This window comes from Pteronotus mesoamericanus, unplaced genomic scaffold (assembly GCF_021234165.1).
Source record: "Pteronotus mesoamericanus isolate MK-2021 breed Mesoamerican mustached bat unplaced genomic scaffold, CSHL_Meso_final contig_25, whole genome shotgun sequence".
In the NCBI taxonomy this organism is placed as follows: domain Eukaryota; kingdom Metazoa; phylum Chordata; class Mammalia; order Chiroptera; family Mormoopidae; genus Pteronotus; species Pteronotus mesoamericanus.
In genome coordinates this window covers 15,236,577-15,253,737 of record NW_026555105.1, presented here as the reverse complement: position 1 = coordinate 15,253,737, position 17,161 = coordinate 15,236,577, and the positions used below count along the sequence as shown (strand labels likewise).

Below are 17,161 nucleotides of genomic sequence, written 5' to 3'. Positions count from 1 at the left end.
GGGGAAAGGAGGGAGAAAAAGGGGGAGAGAAACATCAATGTGCAAAGGAAACATCCATCGGCTACCTCTTGCACACCCCCTACCTGGCCAGCAGCCCTGATCGGGCACTGAACTGGTGACCTTTCTGTCCACGGGATGACGCCCAACCCACTCAGCCACACCAGTCAGAGCTCCCCAAGAGCTTTTAGATAACTCCCCCGTCCTCTGAGTCTGTCACTTTTTCGATTGCCATCACCCATTGCTCTTCCAATTTGTCAAATCCACCGTCAGCCCCTTAGTTGTCTGATATATTACAGGTGTGTTAATATGTGAAGACTCAGGGAAAAGCCCTGAAGATGAAAATTTACCTCTGTAAAGAGAGGGCAGGGAAAGACTGAAGAATGAGACTGGTCACTTTAATTTGATAATTAACAGAGTTTAAGGGAAACTTACATATGCGGCACATCTTGCATGGCTGCAGACAGAATGGGTCCCTGAGCCATCTGGCAGGTGCGAAGAATTATATAGGACAAGGTGGGGTAGTCACAGGGCACTAGAACATGAATGCTACCAGATATGGGAATTACATGCTTCACCAGGTCAGGACAATGGCCTGTTCCAGGAACAAGCATATAGTGGGACGCAGGGGTCGGGTAGCGGTTTATGTAAGAATGAACACCCATTACGATCAGATAGTCCTTAAGGGGGGTTTGAGGGAAGCAATCTTCCCCTTTTGGCCTTGGTCCAGCTCATAGGTCAGGTAGTAGTTATGTCTTGGTACAGTCTCTTCGCTGCAGGTCACAGGCATTCAACATTTATTATGTTAGGAGTGCATCTGATTGAAAGTCACAGAAAACTCAACACATTGGGGTCTAAAGATCACCCCCAGGCTCCCCCCTATAAAACCAGAAAGCAGTCCAGGGTTTGTACAGCCACTTGAGTATATCTTAAAGAACCAGGCTTCTTTTGTCTTTCTGTTCCACCTCTTGGCATAGTCCTCCTCATGGTCTCAAGACAGCTGCTACACCGCCAGATATTGTGCCTCAGTTCCAAGCATGTAGTAGGGGAAAGGTGAAGGTCACAAATGTCTCCATAACTTCCATTTCATTCTGGAAGGGAAGTTTTCCCTTGGGACTTCTGCCTATATTTTATTGGCCAGCCTGTCTCACTGCCACCCTTAGCTGGAAGAGAGTCTGGGAATTGTGTGCTTGCTTTCTAGCCTCTGGAGTTTAGAAAGGCAAGAGATAAGTAGTTGGAACAGATAGTGAGCTTAAGATATTTGCAACATAATGTTTAATTGAAATGTATTGCTTTGATCCACAAAATATTCCGGATATAGCCCTGCTCCTGTCCTGGACATTACTTACTTCTTGTTCTTCCCTCCTCAAGCTACTTTCCTGTTGGCGGTGGTGGGTGGTGCAAAGTTTTGAGAAAACACACTTCTCTTCTATCCTTTTTTAGGATAGAAGGTAAAAAGGATGCCTTGTCACTCCTTCCTCCTGGTCTTTTCTAACTGAAGAGTATCTTTGCTTTCTTCTGCTCTTTTCATCACTACTCAAATCCCTGGTCCCTTCTTCCCCTAAATACCAAGGACAGTCTCAAGGCCAGGTCCTCCCTCCTCTTCTCTCTCAGCCCAAGCTTCCACCTTTACATTTCCAAACGCTTGTGCTGGCTTGAGACTTCTCTCTCTCTCTCTCTTTTAAAAAAGATTGTATTTATTTATTTTAGAGAGAGGGGAAAGGAGGGAGAAAGACAGGGAGAGAAGCACGATGTGTGAGAGAAACAATGATCGGTTGCCTCTCTCATGTTCCCAGCTGAGAAACGGCCCGCAACCCAGGAATGTGCCCTGACTGGGAACTGAACTGGCAACCTTTTGGTCCACAGGCCGGTACTCAGTCCACTGAGCCACACCAGCCAGGGCTGGACTTCTCTGATGGTATTTATTTTCTTTGTTGAAGATAAAACCAAATTATTGGAAGTGGTACTGTTTACAAAATGCGTGTTGCATTGTTAGGTGCTCAAACTGGTATCTCCTGTTATTGTTATTATTATTACTATTAATAATGCCTTATCGCCTGTATCAGATTCAGCTCCTTAATGAGAGGCTCTGAATCCGAAGTCTCTGATTCATCTTTGTAACCCACACTGGTCTGGAATTAAGCATTGCTCATAATTAACGCTATACTGGCGGGTAAAGGGCAACATTTCAAAGGAAGAGTGCTGCAATGGGATGTGAGAAATTTTAGAACCTGCGTGGGAGCCAGACTATTGTAGAGAAGACCGAAATTTCGTCCACACCTAAAACAGGTAGAGTCCGGATTGAGTCACAGGGACGCAGGTGGAGCGCCAGCTAGCAAGTATTCCGATGATGTATGTGCACCCGTCATTTCACTCCTCCCGGTCCACTTGATCCGGAAAGGGAGGAGGGAATGTACCCCGCGCGGTGATCTGGGATAGCTGCGCCAGCGCAGCTTCCGGCTCCGTGTCTCGGGAATTATTTGACGCCACCGCTTCGGACTCGCAGGTCTCTGCTCACAGGCGCCGCGCACGCGCAGTGGCCCGCTAGGCTCGGGGAGTTATTTGACGCTGCAGCCCCTGGCAGTCGGAAGTTGACTGAGCAGAGCTCAGCCGGCCGGCCCCACCGGCCTTCGTCGTCCCCAGGCGCCCTCGGAGAGTCGTTGACCGGTTGACGGACCGACCGCTTGAGGACAGTAGGCTGGGGCGGCGAGAACACCGGCCCGATGCCGCAGGTGGCGTGAGGCGGAAGGCCGAGTGCGGCCGGCGGCGGCGGCACCCGCCCCAGCAATGCGGGCCCCGCCCGTCGCCTCAGGTAACCGGGCGGCCCTCCCCGGCGCGGCCGGACCCTCCCCTCTGCTCCCGTCCGGGCGGTCCCGGGACGACCAGCCTGTTTCTCGGTCCCGAGTGCTCCCAAGAGCCCGGCCTTCAGAAGCACATCTCCGCATTTTTTCTGGAGACCCACGGGGTCCCGGGAAACTTGGCCCCGGAGTCGGCCGCATCTGACGGGTCTGTTGAAACCTGATGTAGTCCTTGGGAGCTGCCCCGGCCGGGCGGAGCTCCCTCCTGGCACCTGGGGGACGGGGCGGGTCTGGAGCGGTGCTAGACCACTCCGGAGAAGAACTCGGTCCAGCGGAAAGGCTGGTCGAGTTGCTTCCTCCCTATGGGGGCGATGCTGCCTATTGCAGTGACACGCGGGTGAGGAAGAGTTAATCCTGAGAATAAACAACTAACCCTTGTTAAGCGCTTACTGTATGCCAGGCATTGTGCCAGGCCGTTACGTTCGCCACATCTAACTTAACCACCTTGTAAGGTAGGATTATGATCCCCATTTTACTGAGGAGGCCACTGAGGTCCTGAATGGCTGTGTGACTTACTTGCCCAAGGTCACTTAGCTGGTAATTTGAACCCAAGCTGTCTGACTCCAGATGCAAGTTCTTAAAATTAGGTCAGTGTCTCTCCAACTTTGCTGCAGCTTAAAATCACCCAGGGGAGCTTTTAAAGATCCTTGATGCCCAGGTAGCACACCCAGAGCAATTAGATCAGAATATGGGGGTGGTGGTGGTGAAGCCAGACCAGTATTTTTTTAGAAAAAGATTTCCATATGATTTCAGTGGGCAGCAGAGTTTGAGAGTCACTAGGTAATTCTGCATCTCAAAAGATGTTTCAGTGTTTTTCCAGGTATGTAGGAGAATCATCTGGGAATTTGTTAAAAATGCAGTTCCACAGGCAGAGGTCTTTTCATTAGGCCCACCGATTACTACTCCTTGTTTAAGTCTGTTGGGGATGGAAAGTAACTATCTGCAGGATTTCTGAGTTTAGCTGGACCTTTTAAAGTGTACACATGTCATGCAAAACTGTTAGTTTGCAATTTTCCAGAATCTACAGTACTTATAGGTAAATGTCTTTAACCTCTGGGTCCTCTTTGCATACGCTGTTCCTCTGCCTAGACTGTCCTTCCATTTTCTTCCCACTCCACCCAAATGCACACCCTTCTCCTCTGTCACACGCAGGCACCTGTCCTTTCCTTCCCGTGTCTGGCTGCCTAACTCCCAGCAGTACCAACATTCAGGATGCCTCTCTGTCTGTGACGCCCAGCCACCTTGGATCTCACCTGTCTGCTCCTTAGCATAATGGGACTTACCGGTTATTTTTCAGTGTTGTGTTTCTATCTCTTCTACTAGATTATGAGCAGCTTGAACCATATGTTCTCCATCTCTGTATTCCTCCCACTGCTTTGACATACAGACTTACAAAGGTTCTACCGAATGGAATGTTTGAGTCCCTTTTGTGTCCTAGACTTCATGCTGCAAATAAATTCTTCTCTATTTCCATTTTTGCAAAAGGTATGTGATAGTTCTTAACCTACGGAGTTTTGTTCATTTTGCTTGGAAATACTCTAGTTAGGTTAATTGATTTATCCGTGTAGCAGTTGAATAAACACATTGAGTGCTTACCACTGGCAGAGTCCTGTAGGACTAACTCTGCAATCAACATTGGTTGATTTTTAATATCTGACTCTATCACCGTCAGATACAGTCAGCTCTTTACTGGAAACCTTCTTATTGCTCTTAGGCTTTGCATATGTTCCTCATCTCATTGTTCAAAGTAGTGCTTAGTTGTCTTCCATTAAGTATTATTGCCTTGTTGGTACTTGCCTTGTTGGTACCAGTAAACAGAATTGCTGTTGGGAGTAATTCATTCTGTTCACCAGGAGAGATGACATAAGAAGTACTTAATGAAGATTAAAACCTTGATGTCAGAGAAATTGACAGATTTAGTATATTTTTAGTGCATAATGTCTTAAGTGGTATTGCCTAACATAATCATAACTTTTAAAAGAAGGCAGGGCAATAATTCAGATTATATTTTTTCTTGACCAGTCTTAAAACCATGTAAGGTTTATAAAAGAGAGTGAGTATGTGTGTGGAGGTCATTATGAAGTGGTTTTTAGACAATAAAGATATTTTTATAACAGTTAAATATGGCAAAGTATGTGGCAGAATAAAAAAATACACATTTCATATAATGACATTCTTTGCAGCATAAGGATTGTATAGAAAGATTTTCTTAGTTCAGTTTTGTAGTGTTTCTCAGTTTTTAGGCTAAGGCTAATGTAGAAACGGATGGGACAATTCATATTAAATTCAGATACTCAAGAAACCTGTCCTTGTTTCTCTCATCAGATTTGGACAGTATCCAGCTCTGGCCTCAGCACATGGAAGAAACTCAATCTTTAAGCTTGAGGTTTAGGTCTCTAGTTGATCTTCATAATAAAGATGAAAATTCCACATGCTCAGTTAAAGACCAGAGTGACTCTAATTATAACAGCCTGAGACCTAGAAATGGATTCTGTTTAATTTGAGGTTCCTATCAGTGTTAGCAGGTGTGTTCCCTGGCGTTTGTAAAGACCTTTCAGATAGAATGCATGATTTCCTTTGGTGCAAGATGATTAAAGCTACAGAATTAAGATACATGGAGCTTAATTCTAAGTTTTCATAGGTGAAAACAGTAGGTAACTTCCCCAAGACCTTATGTGGTTGGCTTCTAGCACATCTAGGACTAGAAAACAGGCCACCCTTCTCTAGATGTAGTGTTTCCTTCCACATCCATTTGTTGTTGTTTTGTGTGTGTGTTGGGGATAAGGGAAGTGTATGCAGTAGTCTGCTATGTTTGAGATATTCAGTTGGATGTAAAGTGAGTGCTTGCTGTGTGCCAGACGTATTTTGCTATATAAACTGGGATATCAAGGTACATAAGACACAGCTTCTGTCCTCAAGGAGTCTGTAGTCAAGGTTGTAATGAAAGTTAAAGTATAGTATCTGTCAGTTCTGTCAAAGAGAACTTTCCTTAGTGACAAACTGTTCTATATTTGTGCTGTCCAATATGGCAGCTTCTAGCCACATGTGACTGTTGAGCACTTGAAATGTGCCTAGTGTAACTAAGGAACTGAATTTCTAATTTAATTTAAATGTAAGTAGTTAAATGTGGATATAACTATTGTATTGGTCAGAGCAGGTCCGAGGCATAAAGGATGAGAATTGTGGTGGTGCTGTTAGAGGGAAGGCAGGGTTATTCTTTATTTTATTTTTATTTTTTGGATAGAGTAACAAAAACAACCTGTTTACACAATGAGGAGGAAAGTAGGCAGAACCTGTCTGTCTTTCTTGTAATTCAAGTGTTCGATAGGTTACCTAACAGTTAAAATCCAGTATATAGGTGAATATATTCCTATTTATCCAAACTTGATAGACATTTGCCTTTAGGGTCAATAGGACTAGAACAGAAATATGAACTATGGTCCTTTTCCCTTTATTTGTCATAGTTATATGGATGACCTTGAGTGTACTTGTGTGCCTTAAAATCCAGCAAGGTTCGTTTATTTACTCAGTGTTTTGGCACTTCTGTATGCTGTTTTCCTAAGAGAAATGAGGCATGCCTGATAATATGTACCTTGTATTTTTACATTTCAAAGAATGTTGACTTACATTGTTTTATTTGACCCTTCTCCCAACTCACTTTAGCTAGCTAGGTACTGCAGGTAATCTCCCTGTTTTACAGGTGAGAAAACTGTGACAAAGAAATACCAAGTGACTTGTCCAGGGTCATATGGTAAGGTATGGAGTCAGAAAAAAGAAAAGAGCATTGAACTTAAAGGCAAGTTTCTTATTCCAGCTCTACTGTTATTTGATGTGACCTGAGCAGGCCATAACCTTACTTTGTTTCCTCACCTAGGACTAGTGACATCTGTCTTACTGAACTTTCTAGGCTTGTTACCGGAATAAAATGAAGTAACATGTGAAAATTCTTTAAAAATGATCAATTATATAAAGCTACGTTGTTATTAAGCAAGATCTCCAGTAGTTTTTCTGCTGTATGTTGCTGCCTTCATACCTCGTGACATCAGTTATGTTGAATAGTGTACTATGGTATTGTCATGAATTTTGCTTGTCTTCCTCACTGTGAAACCTTTTCTTGGGCAGCCATTATGTCCTGTTTATATTTAGAGGACACAGTGGTACCCACATCCTAAGACAATACCTGGCATGTAGCAGGTGTTTAATAATTATTTGTTTAATGAAGTAATTGATGTCTAGATTTGCTGTACAAAGTTTTACAAAAATTGTTATCTGTAATTAGACTTGAAGCTCCTTGGGATATTTAGTTATTGTTTTATTCTCTGTACCCAGTTTATAGAAGGCATGTAGTAAATATTGGTGAGTCAATTGATGTAATTAATGTCAGGCTGTGGTCTTAGTGCGTCTATCACTGTATTCATTACTTTGGTAATTTGTCAGTTAGGCCAAACCTTCATGTTACTCTGTGGCAGCACCTACAAGCTATAAGCTGTTACCCAGCGCACATAAACTGATAATAGAAGCCTTCAGAGAGAGTCCTAGAAAATGGGTGGGTGCATTTAGAGTTGGGAAGGAAATTAAGTGATCTGCAAGGGAACACTGTCATCTTCCCCTTCCGCCTGTCATTAATTTCTGGAGCATTGACAGTAGAGACTTCTCTGCTAGCAGCTCAAGTTGTTGGATGACAGCCTATCTGGGGAGGAGACTCTTCGGATCCTTAACATAGCAGTCAGAGGCCTTAATCATCTGACGCCAGTTAACGTTTTCATATCTCACTGTAGCGTCCAACCCTCCCTGTCCTTGTCCCTGTCCTTCCTGGCCCCCCCTCAGTACATTAGTCACACTGGATTTTGTGTTTCTGCTTGTCCATCAGCCTGTCTTGGACACTTCCATCAAATTTTTTTAGTAGGAATTCAGTTCCTGTTGTATCACTTCTATAATAAAATTAAGCATTCTCTGCTCCTAGTTTTTACTAAATTAATTATCAGTCTATCCTCTATTTCAAAATTGGGCACTGCTTAACTTTGAAATCTCACTACCTTCTACATACAGCTTTTTTTTTTGCTACTCTGGTTTGTAGTTTCTGATGCTGTTTTTTGCTACTTGAAGCAGGCATCCTTCCTCTTATATATCTTTCTTTTGTCTCTTACTCTTTTTCTTTTTTTAAAGATTTTATTTATTTTTTGAGAGAGGGGAAGAGAGGGAGAGAAACATTGATGTGTGAGAGAAACAGTTGCCTTTTGCACCCCCAACCGGGGATCTGGCCCACAACCCAGGACTGTGCCCTGACTGGGAATCTAACCAGTGATCTCTTCCTTTGTAGGCTGATGCTCTATCAGTCCACTGAGCCACACCAGCCAGGGCTTACTCTCATTCTTATCCACTAAATTTCCTTCTCTCTGATAAAATTGTAATCTTCTTTCAGTACCCAGTTCATGTGCCCTATTTGCTTTAGTCTTCCCTGATCTTACCTTGTTTTCCACTTTAGCCCTTCTGTCAGCCAGAAGTACTCTTTTGTCCTCTGAATTTCCATAGTATCTTCCCTAAAACTTTTCTTTTAATGGCATTTAGTACTTAAACTTTCTAACTTTTATTACAGTTATTTGTATAGGTCTTAATCTCCTTAATTAAACTGTAAATTCATTTGAAACAGAAAGGAAGTTCTGTTAGTCTGTCTCCTTCCTGGTCTTAACAACTGCATTGTATATAGTAGATGGTTAGTAACTATTTGTTGAATCAACTTAGTGGTTCCTGTCCATATCTGTGTTTATATGCATAGTCAGGATGCTGATATGTACTCATCAATTCTATGACATGATGATCTATAAATAAAAACATTTACTACATCAAAGAGTATCAGTTCTACCACTTAAGTTAGAACTCCTTGCATTTCTCTGTGATCCTTCTAATTGTTAGTCCTGTGTATATCTAGTTTTAATTATAATATATGTTTTTATCCCTCCATAGAATAATTATTGATTGCTTACTATGGATTAGGACATGTTCCAAACATCTTATTACATACATTGATTTTCTAATCACCACAACAACACAGAAATAGACTATTATCCTACTATTATTCCCATTTTAGAGATGAGGATGCTCAGACATAGAGTTAGAATAGTGTTTGCAAGGTTTCCCAGCTTGCAGGGAGTGAAGCTGGGATTTGAATATAAGAAGTCGAGTTCCAGAACCCTACCTCTTAACCAATCCTCCTCCATATTTTCATGCTTCTCGTGTCTGTATTTAATGACTACATTATAATATATATAGTTTTATGCTTTCATTATGAAGTTATCCCATTTTTTTATATTTTTTATCCTCATCTGAGGACATTTCTTTTTTCATTGCTTTCAGAGAGAGAGAAAGAGAGAAATATCAATGTGAGAGAGAAATATCAACTCGTTGCCTCTAGTACGTGCCCTAACCAGGGACGGAACCTGCAACCTAGGCATGTACTCTGATTGGGAATCGAACCTGTGACCCTTAGGTTTACAGGATGATACGGTAACCAACTGAGCCACACTGGCTAGGGCTATAAGTTTCTTGAAAACATTTATTTCATTTTCTTATATTTAATCATTTAAGCATTAATAAAATAATTAAATTTTCTTATATTTAAAAACTTTCAGAAGCTTTTAAGAAGAATTTAAAAGCTATTAAGCTTGTGTTGATTGTTTTTTCCTGGTGTTTTTTAAAAAATGATACTTCTGTCTTTACTGCAGAACTGGGAAGGGTTCTTCAAAGACAGATTCTCAATCCCCAACCCAGATCTACAAAATTGAGGTTTCTAGGGAAGGGGTCTTGGAATATGCTTTTTTTCTTTTTAGATTTTATTTATTTATTTTTAGAGAGAGGTGAAGGGAGGGAGAAAGAGAGGAAGATAAACATCAATGTGTGGTTGCCTCTTGCGTGCCTCCTACTGGGAACCTGGCCTGCAACCTAGGCTTATGCCCCGACTAGGAATCAAACCAGTGACCCTTTGGTTCGCAGGCTGGCTCTCAATCCACTGAGCCACATCAGCCAGGGCTGGAATATGCATTTTATACGAGAACCCACTACATGGAATTTGATAGCTTGTCTTTTATTTTTTTTCCCTTAAAACATTTCTTTTTCTTCCAGTGATCTGGTATCGGGAATGGATGCTAAATATTCCTTAAATACTTAGAAATCATTAACTCCATTTTTTTAAAACTAGTAATTAGCTTAAAGTAAATGGACATTTTTCAATTTTTATTTGTATACGGCATACAGAATCTTAGATATACTTCAGTGGAATAAAGGGAACACCTCCTAACTATTCCTTTTTCCTGTGGGTAAACCTTGACATTTTGAAACATTTATTCGTTATCTCTTGTGTGTCAGGGACTACTCAAAGATTCAGGAAGTGAGGTTTCCACTCAAGAAAGGTTGACACATTTGTGGTGAAGATATCTTGTACACATCTAACGAATAAGCTAATGTGAAGCTTGATGTTGACAGCCTCTTATAAGCACTCAGAGCTGGGGAGGAGGGATGATGGTATGAGGAGTCAAGAAAAGTTTTACCAAAGAGAAGACATTTGAACTGTGCCTTAAAGAAGGAGTATTGCCCTGCCTAGTGTCGCTCAGTCGGTTGGAGCATTGTCCTGTAACCGAAAAGTTGAGGGTTTGAATTCTGGTCAGAGTGCATATCTGGGTCGTGGGTTCAATCCCTGGTCTGGGTGCATAAGGGAGGCCACCAATCCATGCTTCTCTCTCATGCTAAAAAAGAAATGAAAAAATAAATGTCTTTGGGTGAGGATTAAAAAAAAAAAAGTACTTGTAAGGTGGATCAAAGTGGGGAATAGCAGTTCACTCAGTGGGAGTAGTGTGAACAGTAATGTGGAGTATGAAAAAGCTTTTTAGATTTGAGGGTCATACCTTACCATATGACCCTGGACAAGTCACTTTAAAAAAGAAGAGTGAATGTGGAAAGGGCTTCCTTTACAAATATTAAGAAATTTTATCAAGCCACTGAATTTAAATCTTGGCATTAGCATAGGAATATTCAAATGATTGAACAGAACAGATTCATAAACAGATTCCATATAAATGAGAATTTAATATGACAACTGGTATTTCAGTATTGAGAAAGGATGTAGTTTTAATAGATGATGCTGGCTCGACTATCTAGAAGAAAATAAAATTGGTCCTTTTTTTACACCTCTTATAGAAGTATATTCCAGGTGAATAATGTGAAGAATTAAACAGTTATCTTTCATGGAAATCTAGTAGACTCCATATACAATTTAGGATTATATCTTCAAACTTTTGGACCTTGACCCATATAGTACATGAAGTGTATTTTACATGGTAACCCAGAACAAATACATATATAAAAAAATGAAACAGGTTTCACAGAACATTACTTACATTTACTATGTGTGATGTCTGTATTGTATATTCATATAATTAAAAATTAAAGTATTACCCATTTCATTTATTTCATGCCCCAGACTTTGAAAGATGCTGAGAAAGGGGGTGGGAGGGAGAAACCACTTAAGTTGGACTCAGAAGCTATAAAATAAAGGTAAATATTTGGCTAAAACAATGAAATTTTACTTCATACCTATCAAATTGGCAAATCAATCAATCATTCTGATTCCTGGCAGGAGGTTGGTGGTAGGAGGAGGAAAGAGGTTCTATTAATTTGTAATGTAAATGAGTTGTTACAGCTTTTTTTGAGAAGCAATCTGGCAAGACTTGTTAACATTAGAAGTACATATATTCTTTGATCCAACATTTTCACCCTTGGGAACTTGTTCCATAGAAATTAAAAGGCCACCGCTTAAAATATATGAGCAGGCATGCTTATTACATCAGGATTGCCCGGTAACAAAAAGCAAAACAAAACCCATAAAACAAAAAACAGTGAGGGCTGGGGAATGAAATAAATGTGTACCTTATTAGGAGGCTGGTTGAATAAATTATGCCATGTCCCTGTCATGGAACGTTACACAGCCATTAGAAAGAATCTTATTAATTGGAAGGATATTCATGAGTGTGTTGAATGCACAAAAACATAAAGAGAAGTATACATCCCTAGTTACTCATATATAAAAATTATTTTAATAATATTGAGTTAGGGTGGAGCAAAATACAACAGGAAATGTTGGGTTATTAAGGCATTATCTATCCAGAGAAGTGGATTATTTGGGTAGTGAATGAAGCCAGACAAAAAATGAAAAGATTGAAAAACTACCTATATAGTGTGTGTACATATGCTTTATACTGTATGTATACTATATCTGTGTATGTGTATAATATGTATGATAATAGTTTTTAAATGGTGAGGAAAAGGTGTGTAGTATGGAAATAAGTTGTCCTCTGATGGGAATGGCTCCCTGTTCCGTCAGAGCTCCCTTTTTTCCCCTTCCATTTTTGGGAGTGCTTATTTTAGGGGGTGTGGAAGGCACCAGGATATTTTGGGGGGAATTTCTTATAAATCCTGAGGAAACTAAAGCATCCATCCTCTCTCAGATTGTGGGTACCTTGTTCATTACTGGTCCATCCCTCCTGTCTTCCCATTTCAGGGCTTCTTAGTGTTAGAGGAGGACTCCAGTTCATCAGCTTACAAAAGAAGCTGAGAATATTGAATAAAAGCGTAGATTGGGACACAGGAGGGGGAAAGGAGAGTGGTGAGTTCTTTCTGTGTGGAAAGGAGAAAGATAGTTTGGGACCAGTTTATGAATGACTTTGACTTTCATGCTGAGTTTGATCTTTATTCTGTAGGCCAGTGATTCACACACACCAACCATATATCCTCTTGAAAAACACTGAAAGTTGCTGAGCTGGAATGAGGTTTTCTAAGTTTCTCCCAGTTTGAAGAAAAATTAGCTTAAGGGATAGAACTTTTTAAAGATAAAGTGTACCCATGTATTTTGTTTAAACATTGCTGGCTGGGCAAACATTTCACAGCAAGTAGTGGAAGTTAACAAATAATTTGGAAAGGGCTAACCATCCTTCATTCTCCTCATGGATATAGCATTTATGATTGTAATATTTATATTGCATTCATGCAGATATGTTTTCTGTGGCTAAAATTTCTCATTTGTATGATAGTCGTAGACATCCTTTCATGGAGAATATATAGTCTAGGGAGAAGGGAGAAGCAGTACATGACAAGGAGAACGTATAGGGTAGGGAGAGGCCGTACATGCCATGGTTGAGGATATGGCCCCTCGAATCAGCAGACGTGGGTTCAAAACCCAGATCTACCACATTGTATTCTCTGAAGCCTCAGGTAAGAAGCAAACCTCTCTCTGTCTCAGTTTTTTCATCTATCAAGTAGAGATAACATTACCTGATATTCATGGAGTTGTTTTGATGATTACATGAGTAGTATGTAATAAATGCTCAGTAAGTGGCAGCTCTTACTATGCTTTCTGAAGGACACTATGACTTCTAGGCATTCCATTACTGGCAGTTTGTGTGCCAATGCGTCAGGGAATGAAATATCCTCAAAGAATAGTAAGTCTGATTGAGGACTTTGGTGGGAAATTGCAGGGGTATGCTTCGAGCATGTAATAGGTACCTAGAAACCATTGACTGAAAAATCTGGGTCTTCAAGTATACTCTTCCCTTTGTCTCCCTTTCCTACTTAAGGTCCTGCATTCTTTCATCTTTTTCTATCCTGGAACATAGTGTGAGGAGGATTCCTTCTTGCGAAATAAGTGTACCAAATCTGATCATTTTTTTCCCTTGTGCAATGGTCCCAGCTCCACTGAGGGCGTCTGAGGGCTCTTTTGGGGGGAGGTTCTCAGACAGCTAGCTGCTTCTTAGGGTTTGCCTTCCTACCCAATCTCACCATGAGGCTATTTTAGAACATTTCTCAAAACATTTAGATGTGTTTTTTTTTCTCAGTCTTCTTGAGGCAATATGTTTGCAGCTTCTCTCTCTTGCTATGTAGGATAAATCTGTATTTTACTTCCTTTTATTAATTTGCAGCAGTATAATTTGACACGTAATTCTGTTTTGTCTTTTCAGGTGCCATTTGGATAGTCCTTTAGCGGCACGATGTACTCTGAGTGGAGGTCCCTGCATTTGGTGATTCAGAATGATCAGGGCCACACCAGTGTTCTGCACAGCTATCCAGAGAGCGTTGGGCGAGAGGTGGCCAGTGCAGTGGTCCATCCTCTTGGGCAGGCCTTAGTTACTCCTTCAGTGGCTGGTAGTGAGAGTTTGTTAAAAACTGACAAAGAAGTAAGTGTTTCTTCATTTCATTCTACTGTGTGGAAATATACATTTATTAATGAAGAATTTATTTAACATCTTTTAAATGGATTTCTGCCCAATGCAATGTGACTTCTTGATTTTGATCTTATTTGGGTTGCAGGTTGGAGGCACAGAGTTTGTGACACTTACAAGGAATAGGTTGCATCATTGTGCTGCTGGGACTTCCTACTAGCCAGACTCAGTTCTTCACATTAGCTCTGTGCCCAAGACAGAGACTTGAGCATCAGGGCCTTTCTCCTAAACTCAAGACTCAGTCTTTAGATTTCCATTCAGAGATCTGTTTGGAAAATCATCATTCCTACCTGAGGAGCATTTTCTTCTCTTCAGTGTACACTAGCAGAGACTTGCCCTGAGGACCGTCGCTTGCTGTGCTACACTCTCCTCTTGGCCTATTTGTAATCCCTTACTGCTTTGTCCTGGGAAGAGATGGCACATGAGTTGATAGAAGTGCTCTGGTGCAGCCCTTGTTTATTCTGTTCCTACCCTTAAAAGGACATGGGACTAGTCCTTGAATCTAGTGTCTTCTAGAATTATACAGTTAAATAATCATGTGAAGATATCACCAGAGATATCTTTTCCTTTGTCTTTCATCTGATAGTTAGGGACTTGCGGCCTCTTTTAAAATTCTTTTTCTTGTGCAGCTAAGAGAAATTTAGCTGCCCCCTCTCCCCCTTCCTTGTCCCCTCTCCCATGTATTACATCACATTATATTGTTATATGGCTGCTGTATATTTTCTGCCTTTAACCTTTCTAGGATTTTTTTGTTTTGTTTTGCCTCTGTAGTTTTTGAGCTTAAACATTTTAATACATGTATTTTTCTTGGTTCAATTTTAGTTTTATGTTGCAGAAGTCTTTTTGAAACCTGAATTTCTATCTAATAAATTAGCTATGCTGCTTTAGTTATGTAATATCTACTAATGGTCAGCATATAATCTGTTTTTCTCTTTTTCTCCTAAATTAAAATCTTTGTAGGGTCTTTGGCCTGCCATTGAGCATCTTCTTCCAAAATGACCTTATGGTACATTAATCCAGTGTTACTGTCATTTGGTGTTTCAACCAATTATAAATCTAGCCATTCTACCTTCTTTTGGGCCATAAATCTCCATCTTGCCCACACGCCATCCTGTATCTCACCAAATTTCTTATTAAAGCCCAGGTTTCCCTTTGCCAGAGAAGGCTGTTAATGGCATAATGAGAAGAGCATCTGATTTCTAGCTGGAAGACTAGGGTTCAAGTTTTCAGCTTCGGCATTTCCAAACCAGTGACTTGGGCCAAATTTCTTAACCTGGCTAAGCTTCAGGTTTCTTATCTATAAAGTGAAGATAGTTTACCCTCTCATACAAGGTTATTTTGATGGTTAGGTGATATTTATGAAAGTGCTTTGTAAACTGTGAAGATTAGGCAATTGTCAGCTGCCTGTATAGTAACCCTGTTATTAAAGGAATGAAGTTTGTCTGGCATGACTTGTTCTTTTTGAGCAGACTGGTTCCCAGTGATTGTGCTTCCCTTTTTAAGTACTCAGTGATCATCTGCTTAGTAATTTGTTCCGGTTTTGTCTGGAATTCACTTAAACCTTTCACTCTACAGCATCTGGAATGTAGTTTCATCCACTTTTGCAAATTGGGCTGTTTTCCCTTTTCCGTCACACCTTGTTCACTCTTCGCGACTGTTGGCAATGGTTCAGCAGTCTCTCAGGCAACTCCTTTCAGCCTCTAGGATGGGATTCAGGTGGATCAGGGGGCTGAACTCATCTAGTATAGCTAAGTGCCTTATTAAATCTTACCCAGCTTCAGTCCCTTCTCACTTGTATTTGTTCTTACCCTTTCATTTTAAATATTGTTTTCTTTGGCAGTCGTAAGATAAGAGTTGAGTATCAGTTTATTTTCCTTCCTGTTGTTAATGTTGCGTAATCTGAAAATGGAATGTGATTGAATTTGTGTATATGATATCCTAAGTGACACATGTACCCTTATGTAATTAAGTAGAGAAAAGTATATAAAATTTCCTGTCTTTGCCTCCAGTCTCTGTGGAATATTAAGATGTCCTGTATTTACTTTCTATTTCACAGAGCACACAATAATAATGTCTAAAGGTTAAATGCCAATATAGGTTGAATATTTAGAAATATGTAATTTTTTTGCTTAGGAAATGTCCAAGTATGTCTTATATGTGGAAAGTGCATTTTCTAGAATAAATCTGATACATATGTTGAGGTGAATATATTGTTAATTGAGAGATTTTTTTGGCAATAAAAGAGCTCAACATTTTAAATCAATCTACTGAGATAGAAATAGTGATATGTGATAATTCTTTATCTATATTTTCTTTTGTTTAGGTAAAATGGACCATGGAAGTAATTTGCTATGGACTAACTCTTCCATTGGATGGAGAAACTGTAAAATACTGTGTTGATGTATATACAGACTGGATTATGGCTTTAGTGTTGCCGAAAGATTCTATTCCATTGCCGGTTATTAAAGAGCCTAATCTATATGTTCAAAGTATATTAAAACATCTGCAAAATCTTTTTGTACCAAGGTAAGCTATCCCTGTCTCTCTGGCCTGTTATCAAGATCATAGTAAATTATTCATAAATGTTACTTTTTTATATTATAGGAGCTGATTTCATTGTTAGTACTTTGAATAGTTAGCTTTTATTACTTGTTCAATTAAAGAGTGTATAAACATGAATGTTAGGAGAGATGAGTTTATATAATGTTTAAATATGTGCCCATTTTTAAAGGCTTTTGGTTTTTCTTCTAAATTTGATAGCTATTAGATATTAAAATACTGTGACCCCTTTCCCTTCCACTCAAAAAGACACTTTAGCCTGTCATAATTTTTGTTTCCATTTAAGCTAAAGCAACTAAACCTTCTACCTTAAAGTGAATCTTTCCTATGAGAGAATGAAGACATTAAAGTAAGAAGACTCGACGTTATTATGGGCAGATTTGTAGTAGTAGGCCAAAAGATTATCTTGACAGTTTGTTACTGATTTTCCCCCATCTCTGAGGCAAAGACCTTAAATATTGTCATGTAGGATATTTACATTAC

General features: G+C 40.1%; 1 protein-coding gene across 6 annotated transcripts in view; it reads left to right on the top strand.

The window, feature by feature from the left end:
- The first annotated feature begins 2,585 nt into the window (after positions 1 to 2,585).
- RALGAPB (Ral GTPase activating protein non-catalytic subunit beta) overlaps positions 2,586 to 17,161 on the top strand; it is an 84,715-nt gene continuing 70,139 nt past the window's right edge. For 4 of the 6 annotated variants that reach the window (XM_054573763.1, XM_054573762.1, XM_054573761.1 and 1 more), the window contains exons 1-3: positions 2,586 to 2,809; positions 13,859 to 14,074; positions 16,443 to 16,645. In XM_054573763.1, coding sequence (XP_054429738.1) covers positions 13,889 to 14,074; positions 16,443 to 16,645 — 389 coding nt within the window. In that variant the 5' untranslated portion in view covers positions 2,586 to 2,809; positions 13,859 to 13,888. Of the gene's footprint in view, positions 2,810 to 12,537; positions 13,116 to 13,858; positions 14,075 to 16,442; positions 16,646 to 17,161 lie in introns of those variants that run through there. The other 2 variants (XM_054573760.1, XM_054573764.1) reach the window with 2 other exon arrangements.